The sequence below is a fragment of the Lampetra fluviatilis genome, chromosome 52 (assembly GCF_964198595.1).
Source record: "Lampetra fluviatilis chromosome 52, kcLamFluv1.1, whole genome shotgun sequence".
Classification (NCBI taxonomy): Eukaryota; Metazoa; Chordata; class Hyperoartia; order Petromyzontiformes; family Petromyzontidae; genus Lampetra; species Lampetra fluviatilis.
Window position 1 is genome coordinate 7485210 of NC_136326.1, and position 17033 is coordinate 7502242.

General features: G+C 54.6%; 1 protein-coding gene across 1 annotated transcript; it reads right to left on the reverse strand.

Moving 5' to 3' along the window:
• Positions 1–1521: 1521 nt before the first annotated feature.
• Positions 1522–16757, reverse strand: LOC144949124 (galectin-5-like). The gene is made up of 5 exons (XM_078878982.1): positions 16754–16757; positions 11180–11587; positions 10113–10201; positions 4840–5011; positions 1522–3405 (listed from the first exon to the last, which is right to left on the reverse strand). Exons 2-5 carry the CDS (start codon positions 11516–11518, stop codon positions 3256–3258), a joined length of 750 nt encoding a protein of 249 aa, XP_078735108.1. The 5' UTR covers positions 11519–11587; positions 16754–16757; the 3' UTR covers positions 1522–3255.
• Positions 16758–17033: the final 276 nt, after the last annotated feature.

Genomic DNA, 17033 nt, shown 5'->3' on the forward strand with positions numbered 1-17033 from the left:
TCCCCACGTGTCTCCTGCTGGATCCTCCTCACCTCACGATATCCCTCAGGGGGTCAGGGGGTCAGTCTGATCTCCACTTTTATTCAATGTCTATGTTAGGCCGCTGGGAGGTAGTGTCCGGAGGCATGGGGCACAGTTCCATCGGTACACCAACGACACCGAGACACGTCTCCTTCTCAGGTGACCCAGATGCAGCTCTCGCCTGCCTATAACAGACCGTCTGGCAGAGGAAGCTGCATGGATGCAGAACTGGCTAAGGCTGAGTCCTCATACAACGGAGCCGATGAGTGTTGGGTCAGAGAGTCGGCTGAGGATGGGATAGGGGGGGGGAGCTTGAGTCTCCACTAACACTGGTCAACAAAAAAATACTTTTTTCTGGCCTGGACTTTTGCAGCTGTTTTAGACTCATTTCAGGGTGCCGATTCCATATCTGATCTCAGATTTGCTCTATCAAATCATTTTACTGGTAGGAACGAAGTGAACCAGCCTACAATAGATTATATCGTCCGTCCATCCGTCCGATGTCCGATTAGGTGTAGCAACATCGCCCCCTACTGCAAACACTTGGCAGGACCCTACAAAAACCTTTAGACTCAGGGAGGCTTTCCTGGCTAAACAAGTGTAACATTCCCTTATAATTCTCTGAGATAGTTTTTTATTAAAACATTTAAATTCAAAATTAACTCTCAGCGGTCTAAAGCCTACAGCTAGGCCTAAAGCCTAGAACTAGGCCTCAAACTCTCCCTTCGTATCGTACCCCCGCCATTTCATTTTATTATAGCCATTCATTTGTTCGTTCCTACCAGCCCACCCCGCAGGGACCTGCTTATGCTATCGGCATACCCCATTTTCATTTATTTTACCCGAAATTAACTCTGTCACTTTTGATTGCAAGTTGTTGCGAGTCAGTGACTGCTTTAGTGTTAAAATATGGTGTCGTATTTTTAGGATAGCGTGTTTATAATATCATTTTATGTAGATATCCACATTTATTTAATATTTTTCTTCTGCAGTTTTTTTATTGAAAATTCAATATTTGATATCTCAAAAACCTGATGTGATAGACAAAAACTGATGCCAGATTTGTAATCAGCACCTTAAAACCGTTGGAATACCTTATGCCAGAAAAAGTGTGTTCACCAGTGTAATTAATGCCGTACGCCCTCTCCCTGTAACAGCGGTGCACATCTTCGGGTGCGCTGCTGCTGCCGCTCGATCGTAGCTCAACCATGCTCCCTCAGGTTGCAGCTGCGGCTAAAGTGGGCTGGGTTCATCACCTCAAGAGCGCCCCGTGCTCTTGCAGGTGTCTGGCGTGGATGTTGCTTGAAGCGTCGATGATGTTCGTGGATGGAGGGGAGCAGCAAGAGCCACGCAGGACCACCGGTTCAAATATCGCTCGCCCACCGATGTTAGCCATGGCTGGGAATCGAACCAGGGTTGGCGAGGTTTATAGCCCACGACGCGAGAAAGAGGGCGACTTCCTATCCTCAGCGTCTCCCCACACCCACCCAGCACCCCCCTCCATTCACGTGCCTGTCGCTGATATTGACACCGATGTCGGCTCGACTGTCAGGCAGTGCAGCAGATTCGCATTTTTCACTTGCGCCTATCAGCCGCCCGTCACTCAAGCGTACACGCCCCTCCAACGCAGCATTGGCTTGTGTTAGTTGTGTGTTCGGCACGCCGAGTGATACACACGCACAGGGCCAGAGAGACTCGGGAGAGAATGATCCCACTTCTCCCAGACATGCGCTCTCCGACCGCTCGACTCCGCTCCACGCACTCGCCCCCTCTCATCTCACTTTACTCCCCATCAACACTCCCTACCTCTCATCTCAATTTACTCCCCATCAATACTCCCTCCCATACCTCTCATCTCACTCGACTGCCATCCGCACCGCTCTTCTCCCTCTCTCATCACGACTCCCCGATGCACTCTCCGATGCACTCTCCGACCTCCGTGAACGCTATAAAATAAAAGTCTGACTCAAGAACCACTGACATTGGCAGGAGCACGCGCTCACGCGCTAACACGTTGACGCGGTGGGTACGAGTCTGCCTGTACACTTAAAAACACTTTTATTGTTACCACGTAAGCCCCACCGAGCTCGATGGAGCTCTTTTTCAGAAGCGATCTGCCTGCCACAAACGAGAGCCGAGAGAACGGAGCGATCCTGGGACATTGCGAGAGAGTGTGCGGTGTGTGGAAGAGTTTGACCACGTGGCCGATTTCGATTTTGAGCAGTAGATTTTATTCTCTTTTAATTATCCAGGAATCTTTTTTTTGTTGGTTTTGCATTTTTAATTTTACCAGGTCAGGCCCACGGAGCTGTTATAGCTCTTTTTCACAAGCGACCTGGCTATCGGAAATGATAGTTCAACAAAGTTATCATCATCATCATGGAAAATCACAGCAGCCAAAGACTCGAAACGTGCGACGTTGATTAGAAATGGAGGGAAAAACCGGAGGACCCGGAGAAAAATTTACGGCGACCACGGGGAGAAAAACACGCAAACTCCAAATATACAGCAGGAGTCAGGGTCGGGGTCTCGAACCCACGATTTCCTGTATACTAGGCGAGATGTAGTTATCTTGCGCGACAACAACCGCACGGGGGAGACTTAATTCGGCTTCACGAAGACACCGGAAGCTTTTCCGAAACCAAAACCCCGAGTTGGGATCCTTGAATGGTGACCCCCCTAGCGAGCGATCCGACACGCACCGCCGTGTGACATCACCGCGGCTTGGCCTGGCGTGCGCTGGCGAGCAGGACAAATCATCTCTGCGATGGGTCCGCACGTCAGCTCGCTCCGTCGCCGGTCGGACGTCGGTGGCGGCCGGCAGGTAAAGCGTGCCAAGGTGCCGCAGGTACGCCGACTTGGCTGAGCGATAGGAGAGTCGAGTGAGATGGAGGAGTGAGCAGGGAGGTGGTAGTGGAGCGTTAATTGGTTACGCAAGACAGACTTGGCCGAGCGAGAGAAATGGAGGTGGAGAGGGATGCCGGGTGGCTATGTGAGGTACACTTGGCTGAGCGAGAGAAGTGTTGAGCGAGAGAGATGGGAGGTGGTGGTGGAGGGGGATGCCGGGCGGCTATGTGAAGATCATTCGGCTGAGCGAGAGAAGTGTTGAGCGAGAGAGATGGGAGGTGGTGGTGGAGGGGGATGCCGGGCGGCTATGTGAAGATCATTCGGCTGAGCGAGAGAAGTGTTGAGCGAGAGAGATGGGAGGTGGTGGTGGAGGGGGATGCCGGGCGGCTATGTGAGGTACACTTGGCTCAGCGAGACGTCCCCGCTGATGGTGAAGGCCGTGATGCGCGAGATGGGCTGCACTCGGTGCTTGAACTCGAAGAAGTGAGCGCCGTTCACGGCCACCTTCACGTCGGCGTCCGTGCACAGCAGCAGCAGCTGTTGACCAAAGACAAAGATCCACCCCCTCCCTCAGTGTAGCCTTAACAGACTGTCAGGGCAAGTGCTGTTAGCGAGTAGCAGCGAGTAGCAGCGCCTATAAAGGCCGCCTAAGGCACGCGAGGGGGTGGGTGGCCAACACATCGCACCAGGTACTCATTTGAGACCGAGTCGACCTTGGGGAGACTCAGGACCGTTTTCAGATCGTCGTCACTGGTGTTTGCCGTGAGCAGTTTATCGAACTCGGGTCACCGGGTTCGCAGTGCAGCATAGCGCTAACCACGACATTACCGCTGTTGACCACAACGGGAGGCAGCAGCAGCAGTATCAGCATCATCATCATCATATGGTGAGTGAGTTAGGCAGTGTGTACATTAGGGGGCACAGCTGGTGAATCTGCCAGTCATCTCAGTCAACCCATGGCACCTAGGTCTGTCCTGCGACCTCCTGCAAGCGAGCCTTTAACACTTGACGTGGCCTCAAAGCGCGCCTGGCACAAGCGCCGTGGTGACGTCACCGTCACTTAATGATGAATGGCGGGTATTGGTGCGAGTGAGTGATTGAGTGTGAGTGAGCGAGCGAGCAAGCTTGTGAGCAAGCGTAAGTGTGCGTGAGCAAGTGTGAATGAGTGTGTAAGCGAGTAATTGTGTAAGCGAGCGAGTGAGTTAGAGTGTGCGAGCGAGTGAGTATGTGTGTGAGCGAGTGAGTGAGTGAACGAGTGTATGAGCGTGTGAGCGAGTGTCGGAGTATGTGAGCGATGAGTAGGTGATTGAGTGAGTGAGTGATTGAGCGAGCGAGTGATTGTGTGAGTGAGTGTGTGAACAAATGGGTTCGAGCAAGTGTGAGTGAGTGATTGTGTGAGCGAGTGATTGTGTGAGCGAGTGATTGTGCGAGGGAGTGATTGTGCAGGCGAGTGATTGTGCGAGCGAATGATTGTGTGACTGCGAGCGAGTGCGAATGAGTGACTGAGTGAGTGCAAGTATGTGAGTGTGTGAGCGAGCTAACGAGTGTGTGAGTTAATGTGAAAGCAAGCGAGTGTGGGCGGGCGAGATGAGTGAACAAATGTGTGAGCGTGTGAGTGTGCGAGTGAACGAGTGTGAGCGTGTGAGTGTGCGAGTGAACGAGTGTGAGCGAGGGAATGAGTGAACAAGTGTGTGAGGGTGTGAGTGAGTGTCTGAGCGAGTGTGCGAGCGAGTGAGTGTGTGAGCGAGTGAACGAGCGAGTGAACGAGCGTGTGAGTGAGCATGCGGGTGAGCATGCGAGTGAGTGAGCGAGTGAGTGTGTGAGCGAGTGAACGAGCGTGTGAGTGAGCATGCGGGTGAGCATGCGAGTGAGTGAGCGAGTGAGTGTGTGAGCGAGTGAACGAGCGTGTGAGTGAGCATGCGGGTGAGCATGCGAGTGAGTGAGCGAGCGAGCGCTGCATGCTCCACACACATCGAACGGCTGCCCCGGGCGGAACGGGAACGCCGGGTGGGTCCTCTCCTCGCGGCCCCAGCCTTCGTTCACCATGTGGTTCCGCACCACCACGTTCGGCCGCTCGTCCCAACGCACGCTGATGTGCATGCCCACGTCCCTCCCGGGGGCGCAGCCCAGGTCAATCATGAACCTGGATGGAGACAGACTCATATTCTTAGGTTTTTTTCGGTAAAGTCACGTAGGTTAAAAAACAGAATTCAATTAAAATTAATAAAAGTAAAATAAAATAAAAATCACGACGTTTCGGAGGCAACACAAGCCTCTGTCTTCAGGTGGAACCGTCACAGCACGCTCGCTGTATCAAGTAAATGAGAAATTACAAGAGATCCGACCCCGTATATATATACTGGTTGAGGGGGGAGGAGCCAGGGCAGGCCCCTGGATAGGAGTTTTTTTATTATTATGAAAAGGTTGGTGCGGCTGAAGCTACGGCTAGTCTACATAACAAAGGACCGAGCCTTTGTTATGTAGACGGAAGCTTGTGTTGCCTCCGAAACGTCGTGATTTTTTATTTTATTTTTATTTTACTTTTATTAATTTTAATGTAAATTTTTTTTTTATCTAGAACTTTAACAGACTGTTGGAGCAAGTGGTGTTGGCGGGTAGCAGCAGCCTATCAAGGCCAGAACGGCTTCACGAGGGAGGGGATGGGTGGCCGGCATGGCGCCCCACCGCCTTTGTTTCTCCGGCGGCGATGCTTTCCCACCGCACCAGGTACTCGTTTGATGCGGAGTGGACCGAGGGGGCGGCCCAGGACCGGTCCAGATAATCATCACCGGTGGCCAGCACCACGCACGTATGTGCACGTATGTACACGCACACACGGGGGTTAGCAGGTTCTGGCAACCGTTATTCTGAGTGGGTCCGCACCCGAGCAACGTGGCCGGCTGTCTCTCTCGGGCAAGACCCGAATAGCGACACAGCCTCGACACACTGAAGGTCCACTCGTATCGGATCAGCTTCACGAGAGATACCGTGCCCCCACGTTACACACAGACCCAGTCACTTCACTGTGACCCATCGTTGCACACACAGACACACAGTCACTTGACTGTGACCCCACGTTACACACAGTCATTCCACCATGACCCCACGTTACACACAGACACTTCACTGTGACCCCACGTTACACACAGACACAGTCACTTCACCGTGACCCCACGTTACACACAGACACACAGTCACTTCACCGTGACCCCCCGTTACACACAGACACAGTCACTTCACCGTAACCCCACGTTACACACAGACACACAGTCACTCCACCGTGACCCCACGTTGCACACACACACACACAGACACTTCACCGTGACCCCACGTTACACACAGACACAGTCACTTCATGGTGACCCCACGTTACACACAGAAACACAGTCACTTCACCGTGACCCCACGTTACACAGACACACAGTCACTTCACCGTGACCCCACGTTACACACAGTCATTCCACCGTGACCCCACGTTACACACAGACACACAGTCACTTCACCGTGACCCCACGTTACACACACACACAGTCACTTCACCGTGACCCCACATTACATACAGACACACAGTCACTTTACCGTGACCCCACGTTACACACAGACACACAGTCACTTCACCGTGACCCCACGTTACACACAGACCCACAGTCACTCCGCCATGACCCGACGTTACACACAGACCCACAGTCACTCCGCCGTGACCCCACATTACACAGACACTTCATCGTGACCCCACGTTACACACACACACAGTCACTTCACTGTGACCCCAGGTTACACACAGACACACAGTCACTTCACTGTGACCCCACGTTACACACACACACAGTCACTTCACTGTGACCCCACGTTACACACAGACCCACAGTCACTCCACCGTGACCCCACGTTACACACAGACACTTCACCGTGACCCCACGTTACACACAGACAGAGTCACTCCACCGTGACCCCATGTTACACACAGACACACAGTCACTTCACCGTGACCCCACGTTACACACAGACACTTCACTGTGACCCCACGTTCCACACAGACACACAGTCACTTCACCGTGACCCCACGTTACACACACACACAGTCACTTCACTGTGACCCCACGTTACACACAGACACACAGTCACTTCACTATGGCCCCACGTTACACACAGACCCAGTCACTTCACCGTGACCCCACGTTGCACACAGACACACAGTCACTCCACCGTGACCCCACATTACACACAGACAGTCACTTCACTGTGACCCCACGTTACACACAGACACACAGTCACTTCACCGTGACCCCACGTTACACACAGACACAGTCACTTCACCGTGACCCCACGTTACACACAGACCCAGTCACTTCACCGTGACCCCACGTTACACACAGACACACATTCACTTCACCGTGACCCCACGTTACACACAGACACACAGTCACTTCACTGTGACCCCACGTTACACACAGACACATTCACTTCACCGTGACCCCACGTTACACACAGACACACAGTCACTTCACCGTGACCCCACGTTACACACAGACACAATTTCACTTCACCGTGACCCCACGTTACACACAGACACACAGTCACTCCACTGTGACCCCACGTTACACACAGACACACAGTCACTTCACCGTAACCCCACGTTACACACAAACACACAGTCACTTCACTGACTCCACGTTACACACAGTCACTTCACTGTGACCCCACGTTACACACAGACACACAGACACTTCACCGTGACCCCACGTTACACACAGACACAGTCACTCCACCGTGACCCCACGTTACACACACAGATCCACAGTCACTTCACTGTGACCCCACGTTACACACACAGACCCACAGTCACTCCACCGTGACCCCACGTTACACACAGACACACAGTCACTCCACCGTGACCCCACGTTACACGCAGACACACAGTCACTTCACCGTGACCCCACGTTACACACAGCCACTTCACCGTGACCCCACGTTACACACAGACACTTCACCATGACCCCACGTTACACACAGACACACAGACACTTCACCGTGACCCCACGTTACACACAGACACACAGTCACTCCACCGTGACCCCACGTTACACAGTCACTTCACTGTGACCCCACGTTACACACAGTAACTCCCCTGTGACCCCAAGTTACACACAGACACACAGTCACTTCACCGTGACCCCACGTTACACACAGACACAGTCACTTCACTGTGACCCCACGTTACACACAGACACACAGTCACTCCACTGTGACCCCACGTTACACACAGACACACAGTCACTCCACTGTGACCCCACGTTACACACAGACACACAGTCACTTCACCGTGACCCCACGTTACACAGATACACAGTCACTCCACCGTGACCCCACGTTACACACAGACACACAGTCACTTCACCGTGACCCCACGTTACACACAGACACTCCACCGTGACCCCACGTTACACACAGACACACAGTCACTTCACCGTGACCCCACGTTACACACAGACACACAGTCACTTCACCGTGACCCCACGTTACACACAGACACAGTCACTTCACCATGAGCCCACGTTACACACAGACACACAGTCACTTCACGGTGACCCCACGTTACACACAGAAACAGTCACTTCACTGTGACCCCACGTTACACAGACACACAGTCACTTCACCATGACCCCACGTTACACACAGCCACACAGTCACTCCACCGTGACCCCACGTTACACACAGACACACAGTCACTTCACCGTGACCCCACATTACACACAGATACTTCACCGTGACCCCACGTTACACACAGACACAGTCACTCCACCGTGACCCCACGTTACACACAGACACACACTCACTTCACCGTGACCCCACGTTACACACAGACACAATTTCACTTCACCGTGACCCCACGTTACACACAGACACACAGTCACTCCACTGTGACCCCACGTTACACACAGACACACAGTCACTTCACCGTAACCCCACGTTACACACAAACACACAGTCACTTCACTGACTCCACGTTACACACAGTCACTTCACTGTGACCCCACGTTACACACAGACACACAGACACTTCACCGTGACCCCACGTTACACACAGACACAGTCACTCCACCGTGACCCCACGTTACACACAGACACACAAGTCACTTCACTGTGACCCCACGTTACACACACAGACCCACAGTCACTCCACCGTGACCCCACGTTACACACAGACACACAGTCACTCCACCGTGACCCCACGTTACACACAGACACACAGTCACTTCACCGTGACCCCACGTTACACACAGCCACTTCACCGTGACCCCACGTTACACACAGACACTTCACCATGACCCCACGTTACACACAGACACACAGACACTTCACCGTGACCCCACGTTACACACAGACACACAGTCACTCCACCGTGACCCCACGTTACACAGTCACTTCACTGTGACCCCACGTTACACACAGTAACTCCCCTGTGACCCCAAGTTACACACAGACACACAGTCCCTTCACCGTGACCCCACGTTACACACAGACACACAGTCACTCCACTGTGACCCCACGTTACACACAGACACACAGTCACTTCACCGTGACCCCACGTTACACAGATACACAGTCACTTCACCGTGACCCCACGTTACACACAGACACTCCACCGTGACCCCACGTTACACACAGACACACAGTCACTTCACCGTGACCCCACGTTACACACAGACACACAGTCACTTCACCGTGACCCCACGTTACACACAGACACAGTCACTTCACCATGAGCCCACGTTACACACAGACACACAGTCACTTCACGGTGACCCCACGTTACACACAGAAACAGTCACTTCACTGTGACCCCACGTTACACAGACACACAGTCACTTCACCATGACCCCACGTTACACACAGCCACACAGTCACTCCACCGTGACCCCACGTTACACAGACACACAGTCACTTCACCGTGACCCCACATTACACACAGATACTTCACCGTGACCCCACGTTACACACAGACACAGTCACTTCACCGTGACCCCACGTTACAAACAGGGACAGGCACAGCCGATGCATCCATGCTTTCAACAATGTATGCATGTTCAACTTCTTTCGCACCATACGTAGCCAACCGCACCTCCGATTAGCTACGTGCGGTGTGGTAGAAGTTCAACGTACATGCATTAGCAACAATATGATGGAAAGAGCTGGAGGGAGGGAATGGAGGGAGGGGTGAGGGAAGGGGGTGGGGGGGTAACCTCCAGGGTGTTGGCTTGACGACGCCACGCACGGCGAGACGCATGCCAGGCCGAAGTCCTCCCGGGAACGGCTGCTGGAACGGCACGGGCTGGGGACGACGCACACGCGGCACGTACGCGTGTCACACAGTGTGTGTGCGCGTGTCACTGTGTCACTTTGTGTGTCACACAGTGCGTGCACGTGTCACTGTGTATGTGTCACACAGTGCGTGCACGTGTCACTGTTTGTCACTGTGCGTGTCACTGTGTATGCGTCACACTGTACGTGCACATGTCACTGTGTCACTGTGTGTGTCACACAGTGTGTACGCGTGTCACTGTGTGTCACAGTGCGTGCGCATGTCACCATCACACAGCGCGTGTCTCTGTGTCACTGCGTGTTTCACACAGTGTGTGTGCGTGTCACAGTTTCACACAGCGTGTGTCACAGTGTGTCGCACAGTGCATGCACATGTGTAGTGACATAGAATCGGTCACATAGCAGCAGAGCGCTGGCTGCTGGCAGGGAAGGGGATCTGCAGCTCACAGCAGCCCTGCCTGACAGCAGGTCACGTGATAGACCAGAGAGGGATGTAGGGGAAAGGTTACGGAAGGGGCCCATCGAGAACCCGCTGGTTGGTTCCAGAAGGGGGGCGTGGCCGGGGGCGGAGCCAGGCCATGCTGACAGTATAAGAGGAGGGCCCGGGAGGGGACCTCAGGGCTGTCGTGTGGAGCGAGATTCCGTGGTGCTACTGGAGTCTTAACCGTCGTCTCTGTCCTCACCATCTCGACGTCGCCAGTCGGGCAGTCTACCAGCTGTCCTGACTGGGAGCCGTAGTTACCCAGTGTGAACTGTTAAGGCCGTTTAATAAGCAGAATGCCTCCTACTCTTAGTCAGTCACTACACATGCGCGTGTCACTGTGTGCGTGTCACACAGCTCGTGTGCTACATCGCTCATCCATTCGTCTCAGCGCTCCAAGTTATCGGTTTAGAGCACCGAGCATCCTTCTCCTTCAGAAACTCCAGCAGTGGGACAAACGACAAAAGCAGCTCAGCGTTGAGCTCACTCCCCCACTCAATCACTCACCAGCACACTCTGAGCTGAGCCTCCGGGAGCCGGGAAGGGTCCGGGGAACCCGCCGGCTTGTGGGGGGAACCCTCCGGCTTGTGGAGGGAACCCGCCGGCTTGTGGAGGGAACCCGCCGCCGGCTTGTGGAGGGAACCCGCCGGCTTGTGGAGGGAACCCGCCGGCTTGTGGAGGGAACCCTCCGGCTTGTGGAGGGAACCCTCCGGCTTGTGGAGGGAACCCCCCGGCAGGGAATCCCCCGGCAGGGAACCCCCCAGCAGGGAATCCCCCAGCGGGGAATCCCCCGGCGGGGAACCCCCCGGCAGGGAATCCCCCGGCAGGGATTCCCCCGGGTTGCATGCCGGGGCCGTGTTGCTCCGGCTTCTGGTTGACTGCGGCGCTTGGGGAGTCATCCAAGGCGTCGTCCAACTGCGTCGCGGAGAAACAGAACGACGAGAAACAGCGGTGACGACGGCGGCGGCTACACCAGCGGAAAATTACGACAATCGCAAAAGCAAACAACAGCAGCAGCAATGAATAACAACAAACAACAACAGTGCCCCCGTACCAACGACGACAACATTCGTTGTTTCTCTTAACTTGGTATCGCCACCGTGAGATTGCTTGAAGGGGAGTCGGACAAGGTGGCGCACGCTTTCACCCACGTCATTCACAGCGACATAAAGGAGGCGTTTTCTGAAAATTAGACTGGAGGCACCGAGGCCTGAGTGAAGGCTGCACCGCATTTTTCATTTGCTGGAGTGTGGTCGCGATCGATTTGTGAGTGCGCGTGTGGTTTATAACCACTGTATTATAAAAAACGAAAACTCCTGCCCTTGCATACATGCACAGCAGCAGGAGGCGTCACGTGACACGCGTGCAGTACGACGCCAGGTTTTGAGCGGTCGTGGTCCGGGTCGCCAAGTCAACCAGAACCGTTGGGCGTCCTCGGGCGATGTCGGCACCGCTGTAGGCCACGCAGAGTTCCGGGCGTCCCGGCGAATCTGTCGCACGCACTCACCCCTGGGCCAGCCAATGGCGCGACGCCACGGAGGGAATGGACGGAGACCCGCCCGTGGCCCACGCCACGAAGCTGCAAGGTGCCGTTTTCCCCCGTGTCTTCGCCCGCTTTCGCGACACGAGCAAGCTGTCGCGTGCGCCCTGAGCGAACGACGCTGCCAGCATCGGGCAAAGCCGCTCCCCTGCTGGAAATCTCCCAAATTGCAGGTCAAGCCGCGTGACGCCGAGCAGTCGTCGCTGAGCAGCACATGGGGATCACCCGCGGCCCATTGGAAGCCGGATTGTGCAATGGGCCGAGTCTCGGCACCATACGACAAGGTAGGTATGGCACACGTTTGGTAAGCCCTCGTCTGTGTCCGTCGCTGTGCTCGGACGTGGTCCAACGGCTTCATCCTCGACACCGCAGTGCCAAATAAAGCGGAGGATGTCACGCTGACAACGACTGTCGGAGGGCAATTCGGAACCCAAGTATAAGAGGAGGTCCTCAACGGCCTCCATGCTGTTCGTGAATACACCGCGGTATGGTTCAGGGGGATTGGCTCCGAGGTCCTCAAAAATAAAAAATACTGGTCACCACCCCCCCTCCCCCCAGATTCTAAGGGCGGGAGATGCTGATCCCAGGAGCCAGTCAATTCCACGGCAAAAGAGACCAAGGGTGAGAATGCAGCCTTGCCCAATGCCGGATATGGCGCCGAAGCGTGGCGATGGGTTGGAGCCACTGCGAACGAGAGCCCCCCCCCCCGCCTTCTTCACACGCGCAGCTTCCTAATAAAGTCCAGAAGGAGCTCTGAGACACCTCCCCCTTCATCGGTGCGAGCCAGAGCGCTTCTTTCGACAGAATCCCCATGCGACGGGCGATCAAACTCACGGCGCGACTCCCGACAACAGGCGTAGGGGCAAGCACATCCATCGAGGAACAGTCGGCGGTAAATCCCAACTGTTGCGGACGTCGGCATTTGGAGAGAGGTGGGGTCAGCCTTGCCCGACAGCGCGTGGGCGAGGACTTTCCCAGGCGTGGACGGAGGGGAGATCGGATGGTAACGGTCGTAATCAGTGCGAGGACGTTTTCCCTCATACGAAGACAGAACGATGCCATCTTTCCACTCCGATGGCGCCTGGCAGACGCACGAGAGCAGCGCCAGCCACCATTTGCCGCTAAGCGACTTCGTGACACTCGCGGACTTGACGGCTACTTTTTTCAGGTGGTCATGGAAGGTTGGCGCACAGTCCAGCTTCACTCCGGGATAGGTTGGTGTGGGGTCGTGTCGCAGTGTTGCCGCAGGTCACTTTCGGAGTGCGCTTGGTGCTCCGATTATTGATTTGGCTTGAGCTTCTATTTCAGAAAATACTCCCCGATGGTGTTTAGTTCTCGATTCAGAGTAGATTAAATGATGTCGCTGAAAGTGGCTGGCAAGGCAAATTTGCATGATCCAGTTGTCGGCATGTCACTCGTATAGACATCGAAGAGGCGAGTAATGAACCTTGTGGCAATCCGTTGTTAAGAAACCGGGGTGAGCTGGCTTTGTCGTCCATGAAAACACACAGTTGCCTATTGCTCAGCATCATCCATATCATGCCGATTGTTTCGAGGCAGGGAATGGTCCTTGCACGCTTCAACATCAAGCCCTTAATCTAGACTGTGTCATAGGCGGATGACAAGTCCACAAAAGCTGCGCCAGTCTTAGATTTCTTATGAAATCTGGACTCTGTGTGCGTCGCAAGGGCCAAAACATGGTCACAGCAGCTGTGTCTGGGCCAGAATCCCGATTTTTCTTCAGGGATCATCACCGTCTCATTGAGCGGGCCGGTTCTCTTGAGGATGATGCGTTCCAGGAGCTTATAGGTCATGCACAGGAGTGATATCGGCCCATAGCTTGCCGGGTTATCGATTGGCTTGTCCGGTTTGGGTATTGCAATTACCATTGCCTCCCACAATGGTTTGGGAAAGCATCCAGTTTTCATGGTTTTGGTGTACAGGTTTGCCAGCCATTGGCAGTCCCGTCGGGCCAGAACGATGGAGACATTCTGGGGGACACCATTTCTGACAGCAGCCTTCCCTTTCGTCATTTCAGCCAGACCCTCCCACACTTCCTCTGTGCTGACGGTGGCGGGGTCTTGTGAACAAATTGAGGTCAACGTCTGGTGTAATTGGCGATGGATATCTCGCTTTATGTTTTTGTCGAGCGGTCCTTTTGTGTTCTCCACGAGTTTGGAAGCTATAGGGTTGGGCAGGACTCTTGCAGTCCGGTATTCTGTTGTGTTAGCAGCACCCAGATGTCGTCGTAGGGCCCAGGCATGGTGGTCAGGGTGTGTTCAGTCCAGGCCTTCAATGCACTCAATCCACCGCTGACGTCTGGCCGAGTCTAGACTCTAGTAAGGCCTTTGTGAGCAGGTCCTGTGTCTATTTTGTCCAGCAGGGAGTGTACTCTTTCCTAAAGCATCAGGGGATGCTCTTCTTAGCAGGTGCAGCAAGGAGGCTAACAAGACGGTGATAACATTCCGGTGTCGCGGGAATCAACTCACCACTCTCTTTCGACAGCCTCCTTATGATGGTCACAGTCAGCTTTGGTAATGGTTTTGACACAATCACGGGGATTTCGATACCGATGTGGGTGATGATAGGGCCTGTGTTGACTTCCGGCAGAGCGTGGGAGTATTTTGCAGGATGCGTGAAGCGTGGTCCCCACTTTGATGCTTGTAAACGATGGCGAGGTCCGGGTTGCAGTCGTCTTGTGCAGCAAAGTGGAAAGTTACTTTGCTTTTCGGGATCGAAAACCAGGTGCAGATCTTCGGCGGACATCCTGCCGATGAGGTCTTCACCGTCGGCCTGATCTACTGCATCGCCCCACCATAGTACGGTGGCTGTTAAAGTCACCAACTATAGGGCTAGGATCGATGCACCTGGTGAGCACTGGCTTAATGAGATGGTGGTAAATCTACTTAAAATGCCGTTCACATTTCTCCATTTCACTTTGCGATGACTATGCATCATACATGCCACATTTTACTGGTGTTAAAGGTGAACTGAAAACGCCCGTGTGCGCGTCGGTCGTAAAGGTGCGTCTGTCTTTACATAAGGGTGTGGCGGCTCAGCGGGTGGTGCGCCATGCAATAAACCCGAGTTGGATACCCGCTCACTGCCAACATCGGTGACGAATATCTGAACCGGTCCTGAATCCCCACCCTCCCCTTAAATGAGTATCTGGTGCGGTGTGTAGAACATCAGCATCGGGGAGACAAAGGTGGCTGGGCATGGTACTGGCCACCCACACCCTGGCCTCAAATGGTGCTCACAAACAGGACTTGCCTCAACAGCCTGCAAATGCTACATGGGAGATCTTTGTCTTTGTAGGGGCACGTGAGGAATGTAGGCATGGGAGAGTGGAGGCAGCATGTCGCCTCTTCCTCATGATGGATGCGTGTGCCTGTAGTCAGGTGTGTGTCGGGTGGCTGTATGGGGAGCGGATAGCGGAGTGGTTAACGCAGCGCGATACGAACCCCGTCGACCCAAGTTCGATTCCCGCTCACCGCCAGAACCAGTGACAAATGTCCATGAGTACCTGGTGCGGTGTGTAAAAGCATCGCCGCTAGGGAGACAAAGGCTGACGGGCGTGGTGCTGGCCACCCACCCCCTCGCGCCGTGTCCGGCCTTCACAGCAGTACTTGCTCCGACAGTCTGCTAAGGCTACACGGGGGATCTTTGGTGGTACCGGGTGTTGGCGAGTGGCCGGGTGCCGAGGCCGCGAGCTGCTGGGATGTGTTCCAGCAGGTCACGTGCTCGTGGGTCATAGGGGAACCGGTTTGTCTGGTTCAACAGCCAAGGACACGATGCCTCCTCCACTCATCCCCACAGCCACGCCTCGACACTCGCACACAACATCACGCATGTGTGTACACCTACACAGGATGACGGAGCAAGTGCTGTTAGCGAGCACCTATTAAGGCCAGCACGGTTCAAACTCCAATGATCGCTCCCCTATAGCCTTAACCGACCGTTAGGGCTATTGCTGTCAAGGAGCACCTATGAAGGCCGGCATGGCACACGAGAAGGGGTGGGCGGCCAGCACCATGCCCGGCCACCTTTGTCTCCTGAGTGGCGGTGTTTACTACACAGCGCAAAAGGTGCTCATTAAAGGCTGAGTTGACCTAGAGGAGGCCCAGTACCGGTTCAGATCATCGTCACTGGCGTTGGCCCTGAGCGGGAATCGGAACTCGGGTCGCTGGATTCATAGTGCAGCATCCTAACCGCTCACTCCTCACACGCTCCGTAGAACAGTGGGAGGAACATTCAAGCTCCACACAAAAATGCGTCCTAGTCGAGCATCGAACCAAGGTCGCGTGCGAGCACTGTGCCACCCTGCTTGACATGGTGCTGATATAAAACCCGCTCAATGCACAGCCGAGCTGGGCCGTGCGTCGAGCGGTCCGTCAGCGTCTCGTAAGATCGGCGGGGCAGCGGTGGCGTCGCCGCCGCCGCCTCCACCTCCTCCTCCTCGTCCTCATCGTCCGGGGGACTCGACCCGCGCTCGACCCAACGTGCGCGACTCTGGGGAGTGGGTGTCAAGTGGTACTCACGGAAAAGTCCTGCGGAATACACACGCACGCACACACGCGCAGACACACATACACAACGGCGGCATCATCATCATCGTCGTCGTCATCAATACCACAACTGTGGTCGCGTGTGGTGTGTGTGTTGTAACAGGCCGCGACAGCGCCGCGTGGGAGGAACCAATACGGCTACATGACTCGCTGCATTCCGTACGGATAGCTCAGCAAACCTACTTGCTGTGCTGCTGTAACCCCATTGACAACGGTTGGGGACGCTCTGTGTGATTCATCCCCTTGCCCCTTA